General features: G+C 38.4%; 1 protein-coding gene across 1 annotated transcript in view; it reads right to left on the reverse strand.

Moving 5' to 3' along the window:
- Window positions 1-23,502, reverse strand: part of COL25A1 (collagen type XXV alpha 1 chain) — a 292,563-nt gene that overhangs the window by 20,635 nt on the left and 248,426 nt on the right. The window contains exons 19-30 of the mRNA XM_033513972.1: window positions 14,129-14,191; window positions 13,588-13,656; window positions 12,638-12,682; window positions 10,563-10,607; window positions 9,998-10,075; window positions 7,034-7,057; window positions 6,091-6,135; window positions 4,463-4,507; window positions 4,087-4,167; window positions 3,307-3,369; window positions 1,727-1,777; window positions 1,340-1,366 (exon numbers count right to left, since the gene is read on the reverse strand). Coding sequence (XP_033369863.1) covers window positions 1,340-1,366; window positions 1,727-1,777; window positions 3,307-3,369; window positions 4,087-4,167; window positions 4,463-4,507; window positions 6,091-6,135; window positions 7,034-7,057; window positions 9,998-10,075; window positions 10,563-10,607; window positions 12,638-12,682; window positions 13,588-13,656; window positions 14,129-14,191 — 636 coding nt within the window. The remainder of the gene's footprint in view (window positions 1-1,339; window positions 1,367-1,726; window positions 1,778-3,306; window positions 3,370-4,086; window positions 4,168-4,462; window positions 4,508-6,090; window positions 6,136-7,033; window positions 7,058-9,997; window positions 10,076-10,562; window positions 10,608-12,637; window positions 12,683-13,587; window positions 13,657-14,128; window positions 14,192-23,502) is intronic.

Consider the following 23,502-nt stretch of genomic DNA (forward strand, 5'->3'; position numbering starts at 1 on the left):
CTGCATCAGCATGAGGGCTGCTCAGTCAAAGGGAGTATTGACCACACCTGCCTCTTCTGGGAAACAGAAATACGTGGGTATTTTATCCAGGCTGCTCCCCATGGCCTCATTGCTAGATTTGCTTTTGATGTATTATGTTACCTTATATTATATTCATATTTAAAAAAAAACCCACCAATCTCAGTAGAACCCAGTCTGCTCCTTTAAGTAACTCCAGACATCATCTGCCTGCTTTGCCCCCTTAGCAGCCATTTCTTCATCCTTATTCTATTTGACTTGATATGACTTTCAGAGCAGTAGCACTGGAAACGCTGGAGTTTTGGAAACAGACCTGAGAAATCCCACAAAGCCTGAATCTCAGGCCAAAAGCCTGAGGTAAAGCAGGGCTGGTGCTAAAATGGAACATACTTGATTTCAAAAAATGATTTATGACTTAGGTTTCTTGAGCCAAGGTAACACAGTCTCATAAGGGGTCAAACCTGTGATTTTCTGTCTTGCACCTTTAAAAACCCCAAACAAACCCCCAAAACTACGCAGAAAACACCCTTTCCTCCTTTTCCTTATTTTTTGAGAAAGGTGTGATTAGGGAGCCATAGTGATTTAAATGATTATGCCTGATGAGATCACTGGCCTTAATGAATACAGTGTCATGCTGAATTTGGGTCCTCACTTACTGGTGACTACCAAATTAAAGCACAAATTAAAATATTTCAACTCTGCCAAAATTCACTTCCACTCTCCTGAGCTGTTCTCATGGGCTAAGAGAGTCCCTAAAGAACATCTATGCAATGGAAAATGTTCAAATTGTATTGCAGACCTGTCTGATCATGAATCCAGTTTGGAAAACACGAAAATGCACACATCAGTTTGTGATGGTGAGCCACATGTTAATGTGAAGGAACTGGTCAGTAAAACACCTGTCACCTAACAAAGGCCATGGAGACTGGAAGAAGCAGGAGATACAAGAGAGCCTAAATGAAGACAAGTTTATCTGACTTCATTTCCTGAGCCTGTAACATGCTTCTGTATTCCAAAGTAATTCCAAGTGCAATGGTAGCTTGCCCATAAACAGGAAGCTAAATAATTTAGTGCCACATCCTGAGTATTCATATAAAAAATGGACTCAGTCAATGATGAGGAGAAATACTACTCAGAAACAATCACAGAAAATTTAAAAAGCTTTTAAGCTGCTAATATTAAAATCTGCTTTAAGGTTTAAGAATATCAGAAACATTTATTTAATGAGGCATGACAAAACACAGCTGCATGCATTCAAGAGCAAAGTGTGACACTTCGCAGGCATAAAGAGCTTGTCTATTCAAGACAGGTATTAATTTACCTTTGGGCCAGGCAGTCCATGAGGTCCCTGAAAATAAAAGTAACATTTTTCATTATGAAAATACACCACGATTTCTTGGAGTTTTTGCTTTATCGGGACACAAATTTCCCCAGTATTTCTTGACTCTCAAAAGAAATGCAGCTGTCAATAAAACAATAGTAAACACCTGATTCTGAGGAGGAACCAGTCCATTAGCATATTAACAATAACAGGAATGTGCAATTCCTGTTTCTCCACCTCCTGTGAATTTTAAGACATGCAAAAAGATCTCCAAGTTAGGTCTCCTCTTTAATGGCAACATATTCTGTTAATATTTTTAGTAAGCAGGCAATAAAGTGGCAAGAGGGCTTAACCATTTCCAGCCCCTCTGTTCCTCCCCAAGCTTACCATAGGGCCTGGAGGACCATGTGGCCCTGGTGGTCCAGGTGGTCCTATCATCTACAGATAAAAAACAATGGTATTAAATCATGCAGAGCAAAGAACTCCCACAAAAATACCAGAAGTCAGGCTGACCCTTGTTGGCAAGCACTTACAAAAACAGCTATGCAACAGTGAACATTGACAGCACATCTAGACAGGGCTTTAAGAATGGGAATTATTTTGATTTGAAAGACAGGGTACCCAAAGTGCAGATCTGCCTGTGCCATATGGCAGCGTGCCTGTCTCCAGATTCTTATTCCTAGGGTCTATGATACACTTTAAGGCACTATGGGGGAAAAACAATAAATCCCTGTAAAACAAACAGAACTGAGAAGGGGTGCTTGAACTTTTTATGTTTTATGGTATGTGCTCTTTCGTTCTCTCTTCTACTACTTAATCTACAGAGACAGAAGGTGATGATGTGTTATTTTATTCCTTCTCAACATTGAAAAATGGAAAAGATACTAAATTCAAGCTGGGCTTTGGCATAATTTCAAAACTGCCCTTTGTCTCTCCTTTTATTTCTTTTAGCCCACTTGTACCAAAAATTCTCTGAGGTCATTAAAATAGGTAATCGGGTTGCTCATTGTTTAGTGCACACATATTCTGCACTGGTTTTCCGTGTTCCTAACAAATCCATGGAAAGAATTTCATGATGATATATCCAGCTTATACCCCCTTTCTTCCTGGACTTAATCCCAATGGGTTGCTGCCATGGCCTGCAGAGTGGTAGCAGGGATGCTGACACAGGTCTCCAGACTCAAGCACTGCTGTAGCAGCTGTCAGTGGTGGCAAAAGCAGCAACAAGACACACACTGAAATGTAAAACAGATTCCACCAGCTGTGAAATCTCCTGAAAACTGTAAGTCTTCCTTCAAGTGAAAATACACAGAACAAGATGAATGAATTAGTGAATTAATTTCTAACAAACTAATCTTCTTCTCATAGAAAGAAACTCAGAGATGTGGGGTGCCTCTTGTGTCCTGCAATGGCACAGGGCAGCCTCTTTGACTTCTCAGAGCTATGGCTTCTGGCACTAACCTCTGCTCTGATAATGAAAGTCACCCACACCACAAAGGTACCATGCAGGAGTGTGTTAGCTTTTTTGGGGTTTGTTTGTCTGTTTGATGCCTTTACAATGTTTAAAATAAAGAAAAAAAGAAAGAAATCATGAGAATGTGGTCTCATACAACTAGCTCACTCTGCTGGTCACATACCTAAAGTCAGTCTAGGCTGGTTCTCACTGCACTATCTGAGATTCCCAGAGTATAGGGTGTTGAGAGAGATTATGGCTTGTTTGGGTTTTTTTTTCTTTCTTCCCCATTTATCTTTTGATTCATTACAGACCCAGAAGACTTTGACTGGAGCAAGCAGAACATGTTTAGTCACAGAGCAGAACAGGAATTATATCTTTGAAATGTCTTAAACTGCATTTAGCTCTATGACCAGAAGTCTGTTCATTCTCAGGAAAGATCAGTCATGAATATCAAGAAGTTGGAGAACCACTGCTGGATCCCTGTGTTCACTGCAATGCCACACTGACTTACTGAAGGACCTTGGGCACCAGGCAAACCAACGTCTCCTTTTTCGCCTTTCATGCCATTGGCTCCCTAAAAATCATTACAAAACAGCATTTATAAACTGCTTCAATCTTACTAGCAAACAATCTAGAAATTATATTTATTTGCAAATAATTATCATTTAAAAAAAGGAAATCCTTAAAAAAAATCTGGCACTACTTTAAAACTAATTTTTAACTAATATAAACACATGCTTTCATATTGACAGCTATCATTTGTGGCATGATATTTATTACAATTCCTTAAACTGGCACCCCGTTCATGAGGTATTGTACTACGGATACAATTTTGAACTTGTTTCTGTTTTTGCTGAGAAATTTCATGTGTATGTATATGTATCTATATACACACACACAAAATAGGAAGAATGTATCCCATAAATAATCATGCATTTTTTTCTCCCTCCTCAATCTAAGTCACCTGAAACTTCCATTCGAAACACAGCTCCTTTCTCCTTGCCCATGTTGTACTATATATTACAAGAGTGGCACGATTTTGGTCAGCCTGCCAACTAACCTCTTTCTCCCCAACCCAGTATTTTTTTTTTTCACTGTAAGTGGAAGGAAAAGCTCTGACAATCTTATACCTCCTCCTAGATTAGCTTCAGAACGATCTCAGAATTTTCTCCCCAGTTTCTTCCCCTCCCATTTGCAATTTATCAATACTGTTGGAAACTCCTGATAATGGAAGAGAGAAAAAAATAGAAATATTTTTGCTAAAATTAATCAATTTATTTGTCATACTCACTGGTAGGCCAGGAAGTCCAATTCCCCCTTTTTCTCCAGGCATTCCAGGATCACCTGTGTCTCCTTTTGAGCCCTTAGGACCCTAAAATATGGAATTATTCAGTAAGTCATCTAAAAAACTTAGGGACACCAACAGAATTCTAGCTTTGATCTTAATAAGCAGAAGTCATGTGCTACATATACTTTTGCTATTAAAATGCAGAACATTATTAGATCCCAGGCTACGCCGCAACACTATAATGATCTTCATTAATCATTATCATCATATTATTTAGATTATGAAATCTCAGTTGAAAATTGGGATCATGGAAATAATCTCTTGAAACAACCTGTGGTTGCTCACATGTCCTTCACTACATGATTTAAGCAAAATGTACCTGTTCTCCATCAGCTCCTGGAATTCCTGGGGATCCTGGTTCACCCTGTAAGAGATAAGACAGAAACGGATTATCCCAATTGTCCCAGATGTTAGAGGAAAGAGCCAGAAAAATTCCCATAATTAACAACAATAAAGCTAGAGAATATTCTGTCAAAAAATCCAGCATATATATAATACCTATATTAAATAAACAGCCAAGCTGAGCATGACATTACACAAACTTTGGCTTGTATAAAGGCCAGACAAGTGCATAAAAAAAAAGGAAAAAGAAGACAAAATCCCAGGGGTGAAAAGACCCCAATCCAATGGAAACTTTGCCTGCTACCAGAATAAATACAGAATATCATGCCTCCCAATTTATGTATGGACAAGAGAAACTTCATGTTTTTTTTCCCTATTACAAATCACCCAGTGAAGTAGTTCACATCCACCACATTGTCTTTTGATCAGTTCCTGGGTAGCATTCTCTAAGGGAGCAAGTTAAGGTGATGGATGGAGTCAATAACATTAGAAACAAACTCCTGTGATGTTGAATTCTGCTTTACATTGTAAATTTTGAATGAGAATGCTCATCTGTATGAAGGAACACAACCTCTTCCACACTCCAACTTCTCTGTTTTACAACATACTAAATATGTTGCAGAATTGCTGGATAGATGACAATGCAAAAAAGCAATTTCTGCACACTTAACTGTATACTCTACTATCAATTTTCACATAGAATGAACCTTGTTTCTCACAATTTCTCGAAACAATGTACATGTGTATTGTGATATATTTCCATATGAAATACTGGATAAAGTCTAAACCTGAAATGTCTAGAATTGTTATAGAAGATGCACATATTTGCTCTTGGAATAGTGTAGAGACACTGTGAGAAGATGCAGTATCTACTATTTAAGAAATAGGAGAAACATCTCAACTAATTTAAAACATTAGGGGGGAGTCCACTAACTTCAACACCTCTGTTTTAAGTATAGGCAAATATATTATTTAAATTTTATAGAACAGAGCAGCATATGGTATTCATTGTCTCTGTGTGGGCTGCTCACTAACCTTCTGTACTACTTATGAGCACCAGCCAGGTGGTATTGGCAGCCCTGGGTTTCCAGCCAGGCTCCTGCCCACATGTGTACCTTGTAATTTTTACTGACATTAGACAACACTGCACTTATTTGGGTGGGTGCCCCCGTGATATAAAAGCTGTATTCACATGCACTTACACGGTGGCCAGTGGTCCTGCACACAGCTTTGCCCACCTCATTCCCACTCAGCCAGAAGTGAGGCCTGGGAGCCACTGTCTGGTTGTGTGGCTATTTTTGCAAAGTCCTAGGGAGCAACCCCAGTGCTGATCCCTGACTGAGTTGCTTCTGCACTCTTTCAGCACTAATTCATTTTGCTGGTCCTTAGTTAAGCATCTGTGTGTGGCAATTAAACAAAGCACCTATTCTGGAAAGCTACATCTCAAGAATCTTGCATAGAAAGTCAGAAACATGCCATATTTATTAAATTTACAGTTAAAAACTGTGCTGGAAAGCTCCATTTACCTGTACATATACACCATTTGAAAAAAACCCAGAAAACACTCCACCCTTAAGACACAATGAGTAAAGTAAAGAAGATCACCTTTGACCCTTGCAGCCCTTGGGGTCCTGGTGGTCCTGGTGGTCCCTAAACAGAAACATACAAACCTCTCAGCTTTGAAATAAACTCCTGAAGAACTTGTCATGTAAACACAGGGTGAATGTTAACACAGCTACTGTAACAAAATGGGTTAGATTTTTCACACAAGGGGAACCAAGACCAGTTATGGACAAGTTGTTAATCTGTGACAGCTCTCAACAACCACAACACTAGCACAAAAAACAGTGTTAAAATAACAGTACAACTCATATTTTATAATAAAGTCCTCTGCTCCTATTGATGAAATGGCACTGCTTCTCTTAATGGAAGTGAGACCAAAACCCAGTCATATTTGCCAGCCCTCTCTGCCTGATCCAAAACAATCTGAGACCAGGAGAAATCTCAAAGCAAAGAGGATTCTGATAAAAGATTCTAAGTGTGTCTGGGGATACTCAGTGCTTTGTGAAATTGCCATGAAATGTAACCATTTCCTTCATTTCCACCTCAGGCTGTGGACACAGTGTGATACATCAAACATTGGTCTGGATGGTGCATAGTGGGGATGATTTAAAGAAACCCCACATCAACATTTAGAAATCCCCTGCATTAATAGTGAAAGGGTGTGTATACAGATGGGAAAGTACAGCTAACGGCAACCTTGCAGACAAGAACTTGAAACAAAAAAGGAGAATGTGTTTTTCCAGTCTCGTACTTAAATGAACGGAAGTTTTGCCATTAATTCAAAAGGAGCAGAACTGGTTCCATTTCTGGCTTTCAACAATGGGTTCTCTGCTATGGGAACACCAAGCAAAGGAAATCAGTACAACTCATGATGAACCAGGTTGACATCCAATGAAGGCATGTCCTGAGCTAGCAAAATTATGAACAGGCTGCAGCACAAAGGAGAAGTTCTACAACGCACAGTAAGTCATGCAATAGGAATTACCGTGACAGTCAGGGTGGCAATCCTCTGTTGGCAAAATGTATTAACAAGAGTTGTCAGTAGCAGAATTAAACAATGATATAAATAATTCTGTTTGCTCTAGTTATAATCTCCACAGAACCTAGGCTGCATGTGGGACACACCATGCCCTCAAAAACATAAAGAAAACCTCTGTTATTTTAAATTCCTAGTGTTGTATCAGCTGCTTGGTTTCTGTGGGAATTAGATGAAGACAGTATTTTTGTACAATTCAAGAGATCAAATAAACAATGACTAAACAGCAAAATCTAAGCAGAAGTCTTCAAAAAGCAGTTTTTAAGCATATTAAGAAAACATAATGTGTTGGTGTCTGAAGCCAACCGAAAGGCTACCCTATGTTTTGTAATGTCTGCAGGTTCTGCACCAATGTTTAACTAATAAATATGATTCCTGGAGTGGAGATGTAACATTAATTTTCATATAAAAATGCAGTTCTAAACCCAAAACTGCCAGCCCATAACTCATCTATGTATTCGGCTTTGATTTGCTTGGAAAGACAAAGGATATTTTCATCATAGAAGAAGGGAAAATATCTTGACTTATCACTATTTTTTTTTTGCCAAAGAATCTAAAACCAAGTGGAAAAGTATTAAAATGTAATTTAAATGCTTGTCTATATTTTTAAACAGAGTAAAACCCCCAAACATTGCAGCTGGCACATGCTTTCCTTTTGCGTGTGAAGAACTTAACTGGTCTACATGGAACAAGAAATATTTTGCTTTTCTAAGTGCAAAATAAAGGTTTGCAGATCTTCTGTTTTAAGCTGTAGAAGAACCTCTGTATGTCAGCGCAACAATACATACTGCTGGCAAAGATCTGGAACCTACTCAATGGAAAGTACTTGCACAAAATTGTTCTCTAACACATGGTTTTAATATACTCATATACTTTGTATTTCAATGTATTAATGGAAATACATCAAGAACTTAAAAACCCTGAGAAGTTCAGGTATGAAAGTATCTAGGTATGAAAACCTGAAGTAACCATTGTCAAGAACTGTTTGCATGTTCACAATAATGGATCCCTTTACGGCGGCAAATATTTTAATATCTAATGCTGTAGTTCCTACAAAGGTTAAACTTTGGAAACTGCTGCTTTTTGCCCTGGGAAATTCTGCAGAACAGGTGTGAAGAGCAATTTCAGCAGAGAGATGAATTTTGTATTTGATCCTCCAAGTGAAAGTCACATACTCAAGCAGTGGTCTTGCTCAAACCACAATGATAATTTTAAGATTGCACATGAGATTGAATAGGAGGCACAAGGCAAAGTATCTAAGTTTTTAGACTGCTTCATGATTTATTACTAAATTCTAACATGAGACAAGCAGTCCATATCTTGTAAACTCTTTTCAACTTCTTAAATCTACCAGCCAAATTCTGTGAAAGTTCACAGTTTGGTGCTGAGCACTGGAAATTCTCATGTGCTTCTGTGAGAGAACTGCAAACCTCAGAGCCCCTAAGAATTTGGCACCAGGAGACTTAGGAATGGGTGTTTGCCATCTGAAAGGACTGAGCTGGATTTGGCAAGGATATTTTCAACTGATCCTATATAATCTTACACCCTCCTTGCACAGCCATTCCCATTAATATCAATTATTTGTTGCCCTGGATCAGAAGGTGATGATATTTGGAATGATTTGCAATGGGATAAAGGCTTCTTACATGTCTCAACCACTGCAAAAGGCTTTAGTCCACTTTTAAGGCTTCTTTATGTGCTGCAGCTTTTCTGAAGAAGCTTGAAAGTAACACTGATGCCAGAGTTACGCTACAAGGACAGAATACAGGAGATGCAGGGGCTAAAGCCCCTGGTAAATCTGTGTCTGGTAATACACAACATTAATTTCAGGCTACTTTAGGCATGTAACTCAGAGAGGGATTTAGGTGACTGAAAGCTATGTGTCTGAATTCCTTTACAAGCAAACAAAATGAGGCAAACATAATGCAGAGCCTCAAAACATGCCTATGCAGACTTCTCCACAGCCACAATGAAATTGTGGACTCAGCCTTAGTGACATACAAGGCTTTTAGATTTTAGTAAAGGCAGTGAGATTTTTTTATTTTTTGCAAGTACCTTGGAAACCAAATGACTGGTCAGACTTCTACCCACTCCCACTGTGTAAATGTAAGAAAAGAGTTCAGCGGCTTCAGTGAGAAAGTGATCAGATGCACAATGAGCCAAACCCAGTCTTCAGTTTCACATAAGCAAGCCATTCACTCTGGTGGAGTTATACTGCACAGAATTTGCATCTGAGTATTCTGCAATGTAAATCACCTTGACTTCAATGACATATGTCATCTTGGTCCTTTGCTTTTATGCAAACACTCATTCATTCCTTTTGTAACCCCACTTTAATCCTCCACACTTTTCTGCACACCAGTCAAAATAGGTTTTCCAGAAATGAATAAGTGAGAAGACTGGTGCTTGGTCTACTTAATGTACTCAAGTTGCTGATTGAATCCACAGCTTGCTAATGGAACCATGTTACACGGTTTCCAAAGCTCAAATATTCTGCTCTTTTCATTTTAAAGGAACAAGAGAAGGAAAACAAGTAAAAAAAGAAATGTCAATATTCTGATACATGAACTGAAAAGCAGACACTTCTGTTGAACCTGTGTATGTGGTTTATTACATTAATTCAGCACTAAAACACCAAAGCCAGCAATGAATTAGTTTTGTCCTCATTAGGTGAAGTCAGTACTCCCCAGGGAACATGGAACTAATTCACTCAGCTAATTTGTGTCAGGGAAACAGTTCTTCTAGCACAGATAACCTGGTTTCCAAATATAGAAGGTGATTCCTGATTAATAAGCTCAACAATTTTGCACATAAAATGTTTTCAAGCTCTAGGCAAAAAGAGAAACACAGTGCTGTCAAATTACTTTTTGCCAGGCCAGACTAAGTCAATTCAGCCTTGTTATGTTTGCATACCTGCAGAGCTTCATGGATATTGCCATTATAATCAATTATCTCTGTTGCACCTTGATCGCCCTTCTGTCCAGGTGGTCCCTGTAACATATTTTCCATTAGAATTTTGAGACAATTGTCAAAGGCTATTTTAGACTCTCAACTACTGACACATGCTTTGATTTGATAGTGTGGTGTTATACACTTACTGTACTTGTAATATACTACTACAAAACATAGAATTTAAAGGAAGAAGTGTTTTTTAGTAAAGATAAATAAGCAAGTCAGTACAAAGTGACTTGTGCTGCAGTGGGAAAGCAAACAGATGAACCCTCTGAGGGAAGACATTTAAGCAGTCCCTACACTCTTAGTTCTGTATTGGCAGTGAACAATGTCAGAACACCTGCCCACAAACTGTGGAGAGGAGACTGCTTCAAATAGTGGAAAGTGGTGTCAGTCATATTGAAGTCTGGTTAGCAACCAAGTTCCAACAGTGTCAAGTTCCCAATTTCATCTGGAGTTTTAACTGGAATTACTGCTACGATTTCAGTTCACATGGACAAAACAAAGAGCTGAGACACAGACTTACCTGTGGACCTGCAGATCCTGTGTCACCTCTCTCACCGGTATCCCCCTATGTAAAAATGATACATGAAAGGAACAGGTATGCCATTTGACAATATATCACATAGTTCTTCCCTTTTAAATATGTTTTCTTAAATGAACTGGTTTACAGGGTCTCTCATCCTAAACAGGATGTGAATCTTTTTTAATGAAAGGAAAAAGTCCTTCAAAATCTGTGTACTAGTAGAATTGACAATGATGCATTTTGTTCTGTGTGAATATTAGAGTGTTGTATTGGTCTGCAATAAAAAAATTGCAAAGAACCAAAAAATGGGCAGATTAACAATTAAGCACTTTGTGTAACATCCCTATTCTTAATGACACTATTATCAAAAGCTTGAAGAGAGTACTAGAGAAATTAAATTACTCAGTCTGAAAAGAGTCAAAAACTTCTTCAAATGTGTGTTTCAAAATGTATAAACCTTTCTTTCTGTAATCACGCTTCCGACTAAACCTTCTGAACTTCCCTGGTCCGAGTCACTGCCTTCCCTACAAACACAACTGTACTGTCAGATTTGGAGTTTCTTGACACCCTTTCTGTGACAGGCCTAGGATCATTACCAGATTACATGCAACTTTTTCTTCCTGTCAATTAGTAATATATTTCAAATTAAGGAGGGAATTTCAAACATGTATGCAGTCATATCCTGACATCCACAGTTCATTTCACAGTCACCTTCATAGCAAGGTCTTACATTTTAATATTAATATGGGTAACAACTCAAAATTAATATTTTATTATTTATATTAAATATTATTTATTATTTATATTAAATATTATTTATTTAATAATTATAAAATTAATATGGGTAACAACTGCAAATTTTGTTCCTGTTGAAATTTAGAGAACTTTGGTAAAAGTGAGGGAAGAATGATTAATTTACCAGTGGTAAGAGAACACACAGAAACCAGGAAACTTTCATAGAACTGAGGAAGGCATACAGAGAGCAGGCTGGTGACAGGGCATTATCAAGGTTGTGCCATTTGCCTTTCCTTCCAGTGCTGCCTTGGCAGCAGCCAGTGAACATTGGAACTAATAAAAAATGAAGTTCCCCACCACTAGATTGACTTCTGTGGGCCAGATTTTCAGGTATGCATGGAAAATGAAAATCTTACATCCTTTTTTGATAAAAAAACACTTCTAATTTGGTGCATGTGAGAGGTGCCCAGGTACTGTAGTGAAATGAGAAGCAGGTTCACTCTTCTGCTCCCACTCTGATACTTTAATTCCCTCATCAATTCCCTTGCCTTCCAATGCTTCTTTCTGGTGGGAATGAATGAGGTTAAATGGCACTTGTTTAAACACATCTTTAAGCACTTAAGGGCACCCTTCAAGGACCTTACAAGTACTGCAAACAGTTTCACACCACCTACATTGTCCTGTCACCCTTATTATGACAGCAGACTTGTCAATGACCACCTACACAAATACATTTTCATCCATCATATAACATGAAGGAATCCAGTGGGAACAGTATTTGCACAGCAGATAAAGGAATAGAAAAAAACAGACATTTTATCTCTCCATATATATGAAACAACTATAGTTATATAAAGAAAAATGGGTAGATATAATCAAAGTAGTCTTTTTAAAGCAGATGAAACAGTAATGCAACCAACAACTCTTGCCTCTGTAGGATTTCTGACCATCATATCTCAGCCTGAAGTACCTGGAATACCACTGACACCTAGCTCACCTAAGTGTGGATCCACAAAATTATTGCAAACCCAGTAAAAGCCAGTCAGGTGTTGGGTCCTGGCATGTGGGAGAACTAACACACATCAGATACACAGAGAGAAACCAAGTTGCATGAGGAAAGCAACAGCAGAGTGGAATGGATGTTATAACAGAAAAAAGATTAGAATCACAGTGTTCAAAATCCATATGACTTGACTAATTTTTTTAGCTAAAATTGAAGGTCAGAAGGTTTCACTTATAAAGAACGCTGCAGATCCTTTTAAAGAGAAATGTTACAAATAATTGATTCTAAAAATCATTGTATTAATTAGTCCCCTAAAGAAACTTTCTTTACTACTAACCTTTGACCCTTTGGGGCCTCTAGATCCAGGTTCACCTGTTTTCCCCTGTTTGAAGTGAGACAGCAGAAAAATGGTAGAGAAATGGGAGTGCAGAGAAAAAGAAATTAGTAATGACTAACTACAGTTTGGAACAGAAGAAATACTTTATATTGCTATTACCAAGATAACGAATCCTTAAAGGCATTTAATTTAATAGCACCCAGATTAATACATTCTTTAACACCAGAGTGCAATGGTCACAGATTCCTCTTTTCCAAAGGGAAAACAGTATTGGCATTAGTAAAGATAGGCATCATTATCACTGATTTTCAGGAATGAACTATGTCATTCCATTACTCCTGAGAAATGATAGCCAAGTGACAGAGAAGATAGTTAAATATTCTAACATAAGGAAATTAAAATAAAGTGTTGCCACAACTTCTTTTCCCAACAGTTCAGGTGAATACAAACTATCCAAGGGGCAGAAAATTAACCTTATTGTTTTCAAAATGCACTAGGAAAGATAAACTTGACAGTATCAACACCAGGGGAAATATTAAGATAATACTAAAATGTAGTTAGACCGATCTCTTTCTTAGAGAGTTAGAAAACAGCATGCAAAATGGATTTTCTCTGCATTCAATAGCTACAGTGGTCAAAGAGTTCAAACTTTGATGCTGAAAGTTAGGGACCTGGAGGTCACTACTTCAGCTGGAATGAATTAGGCCAATTCCATGACAGTGTATGTAGGTAGTGTCTGTACTTTGCAGACCAAATAAGTGTCCATTCAGACTGCAGTTTCACAGCTGTGAACACAGAACTGCCATTGTCTTCTGGACTCAAGTAGAGCATTTGACAGCATTTTCATTTAAAAGCTCACTCACCAAGTTCTGTTCTACTTTTCAGCAGGCAAAGATGTGTCCATAGGTGTAAAACTGACAAAACATTCCCAGTGTAAAAATCAGACTGACCTTTGGTCCAGGGATCCCAGGTTCACCTCGCTCACCCTTCCCAACAGGGCCTGCCTCTCCTCTGTCACCCTATTGCAACAGACACACAGATATCACAAAACACTGGGCAGTCTTTAGCACACACTCAGCAGGATCAAAGAAACCAAGCCAGCAGAAGAAACTGTGGTTTAGTCTACCTGTATTTTCAGAAGCAGCTGCACAGTATCAAAGTTCTACTTCATGCACACACTTTCAAGCCATTTTCCTAAAATGCCTCACATTTATGAAAATAGTTTCTTCAGTCATGCTTATTCTGCCTCTTGAACAACCAAATTTGAGGATTCTAACATGAAAAAAGATGACTTATTAATTAAAGTCATGATGTAACATCTGCATTCACGTTTTTTGAGGGTACCAATATCAATATCTATATATCTATCTCCTAGCACTGGTCCAAGACTTCACATTTTCTCCAATAGTAGCCTCAGTCTCTTCTCCTTGCTGAGGGAAGTTGCATTTGACATCAGCTCAAGGAGCTTCACACCAGAGCACTGGCCCTTACCTTGGTTCCTGGTAGCCCTGGCAACCCAGGTTCTCCTTGTGGACCAATGAAACCTGGTTCACCCTTTAAAAATAAAATATGAGAAGACTGTTTATTCAGCAGTGTGCAATTATTATAATATGAGATTATTTACAGTATTTTCCCCTGTACTGCTTACAGCTCTCCAGCTGTGATGCAACAGTTTTACAGAAGTACTTTTTGTCATGGGCATCAATTCCTGTAGCAAGCCACCACGCAGCAGATGAGATGCAAATGAAGCAGAAGGTGTCAAACATGGAGTTTATGAGGTTAAGGAGTGTTAATATGCAACCTGGTCTGTCATGTAACACATCAAACTAATATCCAAGCAAGTCTGAAGGCAGGAGGAGAGATCTGAGTGCTCCTAAATTTAAGAAGGGACAGTTCATTTCAGTCACGTGTTTTGAGGTGGTTTCCTATTGCAACATGTGAATAGATGGGCAGAAATAGTGTGTGACAAAGCAGTGGCAAACGGAGATGGTGCTGTTGTGATGTGTCACGCCTCCTTTCAAGTCAGAGATCTGCAGTACCATGGTATTTTCCCTCCTCATTCTGACAGTAAAATACTTCAGTTTCCTGTGCCCAGACAACTTCTCTGGCTGTGATCAGCTGGGAATGAGCCACAACTCTCCTCATTCCCTCTCTGTTCTGCCTCCTTCCTTCCCATTCATTTGTACAAACAGGACAGACAAATAACAAGAATCAAGCAGAGTTGCAGCAGAAGCAGCACTGAGCAGAAGAGTAAGGGCATATTTTATTACCTATATCCATGCCTGAAGAGAGGCAATGAAGAGATTAATAAGCCATATGCTTTCCTTCATAAACTCTCCTGAATAAGGCTTCCTGCTATTTAATCTTGCATTTTTTTCAGATATATTTGAACCAAGAAGATACATCCACAAGCTATTGTAAATTTTAAAATCCGTTTTGTAACCTAATTAATATTTATTTATTAGCCTTTTAGCAGTAGCTCTGAACTTAATGACTAAAAATTACCCATCAAATGCCTCCTAAAATAGCTAAAAGTCAGAGAGATCATTACCCTGTAGTGATATCCTTACTGATAATATACAGAAACAGTGCATATAAGCAGCTGAATAATATTTCTCTTCATCTCTTCCCCTCCTTAGAAACACAGGTACGCTTCAAGTGGTGAGCAAATTAGGAAGTACTCTTGCACACTCATCTGTGCTCTCATCAGCAATCCATCATTAACAGTTCAAAGCCAAAGAAATCCTCCCTGTGGTTATATCAAGAATGACAGCAAACTCCCAGAGACTTCAATTTAGATTATAAAAAAATACAAGTAAATAATGAACTTTCTCACATGAAGTTCCAGCTGGCCATGGCTCAAAATATGGTAAAGAAATAAACTGAGACAAACATGTCACAGAGAAGCATGTGGGCTTTTGGGTTTTTTTCTCTCATAAGAAAAAAAACTTTAGAGTTTATATAAGTCTTCATATTAGTACACACCAGCAAGAGTAACGTAAGGTTGTCACTGCAGATGGAAGCACTTAGATGTCAGTAAATGAAGAACAATGCAGCTTCAATCATTTATTTTAGAATTAGAGGGTACTCAATAGCCCCATGTTGTTTTAATAGTGAATTTGCCTGGGCTAATTTTTTTGGGCAGCTTATTATGACTTCAGGCAGAAAAAAAATGCAGAGACTACATGATTCTTTTCAGTGGTAAGGCTTAGAAGTGTCACTCAAAGGTTAATCAGTTTTTGAGTCAAATACTTCTCTTTGCTGAGGACTATACCAGTTGCATACCACAAGAAAACTTCTGGCCAAAGTCCAAGAAGAATCCCCACCTTCCCCCAAAATCTCTAAAGAGAGAAGAAAAAGATGCTTTTCAAAAGCTAGTGGAATTGATAATGGAATAAGCTGGTGGCTTAATTAGCATAAGTAGAATACAGGTCTTACATGGCACCGAGCTTTAAAATGTTTTGAAATGTGGAGTGGAAGAAGTGGTGTGTCAGCAGAGACCAGGAACTGACTGGGTGAGCAGCAGCTCTGCTGGGAAAGACGCAGCAGTTACGGTGGATGCCAAGCTGAACATGATCCAACAGCGTATTCTTATCACACATGAAACAAACTGCAGTAGCTAAAACCTGGCTACATTAGGAAAAACATGCAATTCTCCCTCTATCCAGTGCTAGAGAGGATAAGTAGATTAAAAAACAGATCTGATTTGCCATCTGAACTAAGCTTCTAAGTAAAAAGACAACGTGTTTGAATGATTTGAAACTAAGCCATGTCTTCTCTAATATTTCAAATCTCTTGAGTGTAATCACAGCATAAGGCATTAAGTAAAATGTTCACTGGGTATACTTCTGCATCCTGCCATAATATTGATGACTTCATGCTTTATGCTATCTTTTATGCCACTCAGATAGCAAAAAACCAACCAAACTAAAAAAGGAGTGTATCAAAATTGGCACTGCCAGTGCTGTGTCAAATGTAAAAACAACAGTCTCCTCTCAGTAAGGCATGCTGGTGTCCAGGTTATGCAAAGGCTAGGGAAAGGCCTTTATGATTAGTCCATGACACAAACAAGATTCCAGAGCTGTACAGGAATGTGGTTAGAAAATCAAGAACTAAGGGCTTTAGCTTATTCTGTAAATATATGACATGTTTGATTTAGCTGGCACATAGCTGCAGGAAAGCAAGAGTTAGGGCTTGCTTGGGAGAACACTGTGGTTTGACAAGACTGCAGCTCTGGTTCTTAAGTTCACTGAAGCACCTCCTGTTCTTAAGCCTCTTGCTTAAATGAACTCAGAATTTGTTTTAACTACCATGAAATGCTGAGAGGAACGCAAGGGATCAGAGTAATCAAGACCTATAATACTTTTCCATTTCAAACATCTCACTACAACTTCTTGCAACACAAGCTTTATCCACTTAGGATGTACAGCAATCTTCTTTGCCTGCTAAAGCTGGGGCAGGGAACACAGAATCTGTAATACTGCAATCTGAAATACTGTTTGGCAGCTGTATTGCCATCAGCAAATGATGACTCTGTCACACACTTTAGTTTAACCCTTTGGCATAGTTAAGAAATCACTGCTTAGAAACCACCACACTGCACAAGATCTCAACAAGGCAAATTTCAGCAAACTTCATCTACTGCTAGACTTGGAGCAATTTGTATTATTCACAACACAGGCAACTTGGTATAAAAAAAATAAATTAACAAGCTTGTGAATTTCTTCTACTCTACATAACAGATGTGTTTTGATACTAAGAACCATTTTTAATGCCTTTATGTGTTAATATTTTAAAAGACTAACTCTGTGCATGCTCATTTTCATTCTCAAGTATTTGCTGACTGTAGAAATACTAATGGGTCAGATAAAAAATTACGTACTACTATTCACAACCATTGTTTATGTTCATTTTCATTTCTTATAACAATCTGAAGCAGAAAAGGGCCCTAAAATGCTGTAAACCTGGTTTAATGTGAGCTCAATCAGAATTTAGTATTAAAAAGTCACCTAATTTGCTTCAGAGGATAGTCAGATTTTTATGAGGATTATTATCTAGACATAATTAGAACTGGTTTTCATGAGGATCAAAGCTTTTATGGGCTGAAGCAGAGGCTAGCTTTGCTATTAGAGGTTAACCCTAAGCAGCACTTTAGTTCACTGTCATCTTTAAGTTTTACAAAATCCATAATTGCCTAAAACTTGGACTTTTGCTTAAAAAAGGTACAGCAGTTGAAATACCATTTTCACTGCTGTTTTCTGTTTTAAACATCATTAATTTGGCAAATGTTTATTAACAATACGGTTCTAATATCATATTTGGTCATAATTAGCCTCCATTGCACAGCCAGGACACACACCACCATCACTACTTGAAATTTTGTCTCACAGACACACCTAGTCCTCTCCCAGTGCCTGAAATACAAAGCTTTATGCTGATGCAAGCAGCCAGCAGAGAACAGCAGTTGCTGTGTACACTGTTTTTCCACAGAAGGTCCTTCCTCCTTTAATCATTCTTCTAATGACTATACCACACATTTTCCCATCCAATCAATGAATGCCTAAAAAAGAAACCTGTGCTGCAGAAAAGCATCCAAACCACAATTTTCCTATAACAATGGAATAAAATTCTCCTCCATTTCTGAAATTACCATCCTACCTGTAAGTCTCATGGTTACTGTATTCCAGCTACATCAGATTATTACAGTATTTTTTTCTCTATGCTACAGAAATGTGACTTGATCAACATTTAGACCATGAATCTGAAAGGAGAATGTAATTTCAATCCTTATTCTTATCTAGTGCTATGTACTAGAATTAGCCAGAGAAATTTAGATGTCTAACTCTGACCTTTATTACATTGTTCACTGGTCCTGTATTGTTCAATGCTGGCCCCACTGCCAAGACCATGGTAGTTCTGTGCCTGGGCTGACTGGCAGGTCTGCACCAAGACAGGACACACAAAAACACCTTTTGCCCAGCCATTCTCTTGGGAACCCAAATGTACCAAGATCAAGACTCCTGCAATTGGCATACCACATCAAAGCAGCCTGAATTTCTGAGGAGGATTCTGGAAAGAGGGATTCACCCCACCTTTTCCATCAACAGAAAACCTAGTGGTGTGGGCTGGAGGAAAACCACAACCATGCCTGAACACACAGCTTTGGAAGGGCTTGGAGATTCCAAACTCCTGCCTGCAGGTCTAGTGGACCTCCAAAAACTCCTGTCTAGAATGGGCCACCATGCAAATTCTTCAAGAGTCTCAGACTTTGAGAGATCCCAAAGTTCCTTTCTCATGAGGACTGATGTGGAAGGGTTCTCATTTTAATCACATCGAGAGACCAGCGGTTGTTTGTCTTCAGTGTTGCCCTGGCTCATTTATGAGCATATTTAAAACAAAAACAGTATGATGCCCTTTCCTTGCCTAACTCTACCAAAAGGATCCTGCAAAGGTGAGGACATATTGAAGAGCTATCATCAAAGAAAACCCCAAACCCAGATGCAAGACAATTTGAAGAACAGCTATGAAGCTGTAACAAATTTGATTTGGTTCATGGGTACCTGTGTTGATTTTCTGAAAGTTGCCATCTGCTGTCCTAAAAGACTTTGTTTTTGAGGTTGCTATCTAACCAAAACACTGCAACTCCTCCATTCTGGAAAGGAGTGAGGGCCAAATTCTCAGCATCCTGTAACAGAGCAATCCATGGTGCTCTACTATGGAGCTCCACTTGCTCATGCCCTCCCTCTGTCTGCAATTTTTGCAGAAAAGCGAAGCAATTTCTCAGAAACTCAGTTGGCCTTAGACTATACAAGTCAGTACTTTGTCACTGTGAAGGGCATTAGAGAGACTTTATATATAGCCTGATGTCCATGGGAATTTTCCTCTCAGGATGCCTACAGTATTCAGCTCCTAAGAAGGAAATGAACAAGGTACAAGGAAATCTGATAAAAAAAAATAGCTCTAACCCCATTTTATAAGGTCTTTCTTAAGGCTTTTCATATCACTTTAGAATTGGCTCCAGAAATTGCCAGTTAAAAACAGGTTGTCTGGCTCACTCATCGCATTTGAAACAATATCTTTACTCCCTAATCATTCTCTAAACTTAGAAAAACAATTGTGGTTTAGAATTTCCAAATGCGTATTTAGACTTTATGATTCATTTGGAGTTAGGGAAGTAAAACCTGGCTGAACAACCTGGCTGAAACCCTGAGGTTTCACAGCAAGCCTCACTTTGTATGACATATATTGCTTTTTAGTGAGCCTAATTTTCTTCTTGCTTTTAAAGTTCTGTCTGCTTAGAAAGTATGTTGCTTTGGGAGAGTGCTATCAGAACCAGTAATGATTCTGATTAATTCTGCATTCATTAATCATGTAAGGGACTTCTTATGTTAAGGCTAATTAGAATTCAAGTCAGCATGGTAACTGTTTTTGAGGACAGAATAAAAACACTTGTTGTAATGAGCACCTAATTTTTAATTCTTTTCTGTGACCAAACTGCTAAATGATGGCCCCAAATTATTTCTGTTAAAAAAGACTTACATGACAAATCCAAGGAATTTTGTTGCTCTTCTGAAAGGTAAGGAGCTTTATTTCACGCCCTCATTTCTGACCTTATAAAAATTTGTATTTGAGAAATAATTTCAGATTACTGATGTCAAGTCCTCTTTGTGGATTACAAAATACTTCTTTTCTGAGTACAGTATGATGTTGGATTCTGACATTATTCAACTGTTTTCTTAATTTTTGATTTGCGCTTTTTTTTTGTACAATAAAAAATTAAGCTATGCTATAAAACATATGCTATGAAGTAGTTCTTTTAAGCTCAGTCTTCCAGCTATTAATAGCTTTAGAGGAAACAACATTCTGTGCTTCAGTTCCTTATGTTTCAGCTTTTTCCAGGACAGAAAATAAGAGATTTGGAGGACAGTTTCTGAGAAATTAATAAGCACTCGAAGTATTTATCTTGAAGGACACCCAATTAAGCACCTATGACACACGCATATTGTCCAATGATAATGATGATTTCATTTTCTGGCCTTGATTCTCACAATTAGTTCTGGGAAATTACATGTCTACCCTGTGCAACTGATTACTGCCATAATATATGGAAAGCAGTCAGCTAGGAATCAGTGAACACAGCTACATGTGTGATATACAGATATATGTTTGTATACCTACTTCCATTATGGAAAGCAAATACTCAAAACACATTGCACTTTTGTTGTGTAATGCATTTTACCTAACCATGCACAGAGATACTTCTGGAACCCAGCCCATCAAAGGTGGGTACTAAGTCCTATATTTTTAGATCAGCTCCCATTTACACACAGAACCTGCAGAGAGGGGGGAAGAGAGAGACAGAGAGATCCTGCAGGTTTCCTGTGAACACCACCAAGGAATAAAAACAGGAAGAAGAATGGAAATACAGAAAAGGAAAAATGCATTAGGAAAATGTGAACCGCCTTCCTAAGAACTGCTGGGAGAAGAGGGGAATTTACCAAAATTCCTAATTTTGGCATTGACTCCAAACCAAAATGCTTAGAACTACCATTCACTTCAGATTTCCTTTCATTTTGCTGCCAGATGGTAAGAGCAGCACTTAAAACACATATGCTTCAACAACAGTTGCTCTCTTTTCTACAAGAGTTTAAATAGGAGACTAACTTCTATGCATTCAGCTGAAAAATTCTCTCTCATTTCTTCCAAAATTTCTCTTTTCTAACAGAACTAACTGGCTGAAAGTATTATCAAGTTCTTCTAGATCTTAAAAAAATATGTTCCATGGAGCAGAGAGTCATTTAGTCTTTAGAGGGTAAAATCTCTGAGTACGTATACAAAAAAGAATAAAAAATAAAAATTTAGGTACAGAAAAAATCAGAACCACTTTTGTTTTCATGAAAACAAAAATAAAAGGATATAAAATTGATTCAAATTCCCATATCCTTATCCAGGTTTTTCTGAATCCTTGCTCAGGCATGGTCCCAGGGAAGTCAGTCCAAATTAACTGCATAGAAAGATGCAAGATACTGCACTCTGGCAAGTCTATTGAATCAGCCACTTCCACTGAATTTTAAAACACAGAAAGCTTTTCATACTTCCCAAAAGCAGAAGGGCTAAGCAGCCTTTCTCTTCTCATGTCACACCACTCAACGGTTCAGTTTTCTTGAAGACGATAAAATAAAAATTTATATGTGCCCGTAAGCTTCGGTTCAGTATTTGTTTTAAAAACTGAGGGACAAATGCCAGAAATACCACAGCAAATCCAGATCCTGCAAAAAGTGCTGTTACTGAGAAGAGGCTTGTGTTTTGTGAAGGCTTCTCACTGCAGTGAAGAAATTGAGGACCGTACAGGCCAAATTGCAGAAAATGGAGCACAACAGTTTTGAGAGATGTCTGACATTACAGCAAACAAGGGCATGCATGATTTTCCATTACAGGAAGCAAGTGCTGCTTTGTAGGTATCTTCCTGCAAAAGTTATTAGGTAAAACAGACACATGAAGTTTGTGTTTCACAGACAGGCTTCTGTGTCAGGATAGTAGAGCGATGAGTTAATATTCTGAGTTTAGGTGGAACACATTCAGGGCTCATTAAGTTTCCAGCCATTCCAAAACAGCAACAGGTGCTTGAGAAACTTTTCTCCAGTATGTCACAGACGGCTTCTTCACTGTCTTGGAAATAACTGACTGTGCTTGTCTTTCCTCCATGGCACCAATTGACAAAGGGGAGAACGAAAAGGAACAGGAAGATCTCCCAAAACATCCGCATGTGCAAAGTGAATCGGTCTAGAAAAGTCAGTAATAAGAAACCCTGCTGCATACCCTGAATTCAGATATGATACTTGCATGTCTGTCCAATGTTGTCACTCATTCAGACTGCAGTATCACATTCAGCTAAATCCTTACAGGTTCCAAGGAACACTGATTAATTAATTTGAAATGGCATTAGAAGAAGCTGAAAGTTTCTCAGTGGTTAGTGTTCATTAATCCTTTATGTATGTTGAAGCACAGAGGACTGAATGCGTTGGGAAGCCTGCTCAGCCATGGGAAGAAAGATGAGTTGTAGCTGGAGAGATCTGGTCCAATGCTTGGCACTCGTGTTTACACAGGTTGGTTTACCTTTTGTGAAGAGTGCTGTGCATGTGCACAGTAACCTAAAACATTTCATAATACAGCCTGCCACTTCACAAGGAAGCAGTTTTAAGTTCAACTAACAGATTTAAGGAAAAGGGGATTTAATATTTAACATTTAAGAACTACATCCAGGAATTTTCAATGTGTAGAATAAACCTGTATCTTGATCTTTCCCTTATCTCTCACAAAGTTTGGAAAAAGCCTGAAAAATCTCTGCCAACAGCTACTGGGCTGGCACACAAATGCACGAGAATAGTATAACCTGTTTGTTAGGAAAAATTTTCCTTGTGGAAAGTTACATTTTGTAACAAGATCTTAGATGTTGCAATGACATTGTGAGAGGTTTCTGCCACGTCTTTTTGTTACACCACTACTGCACATCACTATTAAGACAGAATAGCAAAGATGTTATCTTGGAGAGTTTTATAAAGTCCACAAGAGAACAGAACCCAAAATCCCAGAAAAAAATTGTAATAAACAACAAGCATCATTCAAGAAAGAAAGGAAAGGGAGGAAGCCAGGAAGAGAGAAAGAGAGAAAAAAAGACAGAAAGGGAGGGAGGAAAGTAAGAACAGGAGGAAGGAAGGAAGTAAAGGAAGGGAAGTAAAGTAAAGGAGGGCAGGGCAGGGCAGGGCAGGGCAAGGCAGGTGCAGGAAGGTGCGGGAAGGGAAGAGAAGTCGCTGCTCCAAGTAAGATTCCTCTTGGTTTTGTACAAGATGACAGCACTAACTGAC

Source organism: Parus major, chromosome 4, assembly GCF_001522545.3.
Source record: "Parus major isolate Abel chromosome 4, Parus_major1.1, whole genome shotgun sequence".
In the NCBI taxonomy this organism is placed as follows: domain Eukaryota; kingdom Metazoa; phylum Chordata; class Aves; order Passeriformes; family Paridae; genus Parus; species Parus major.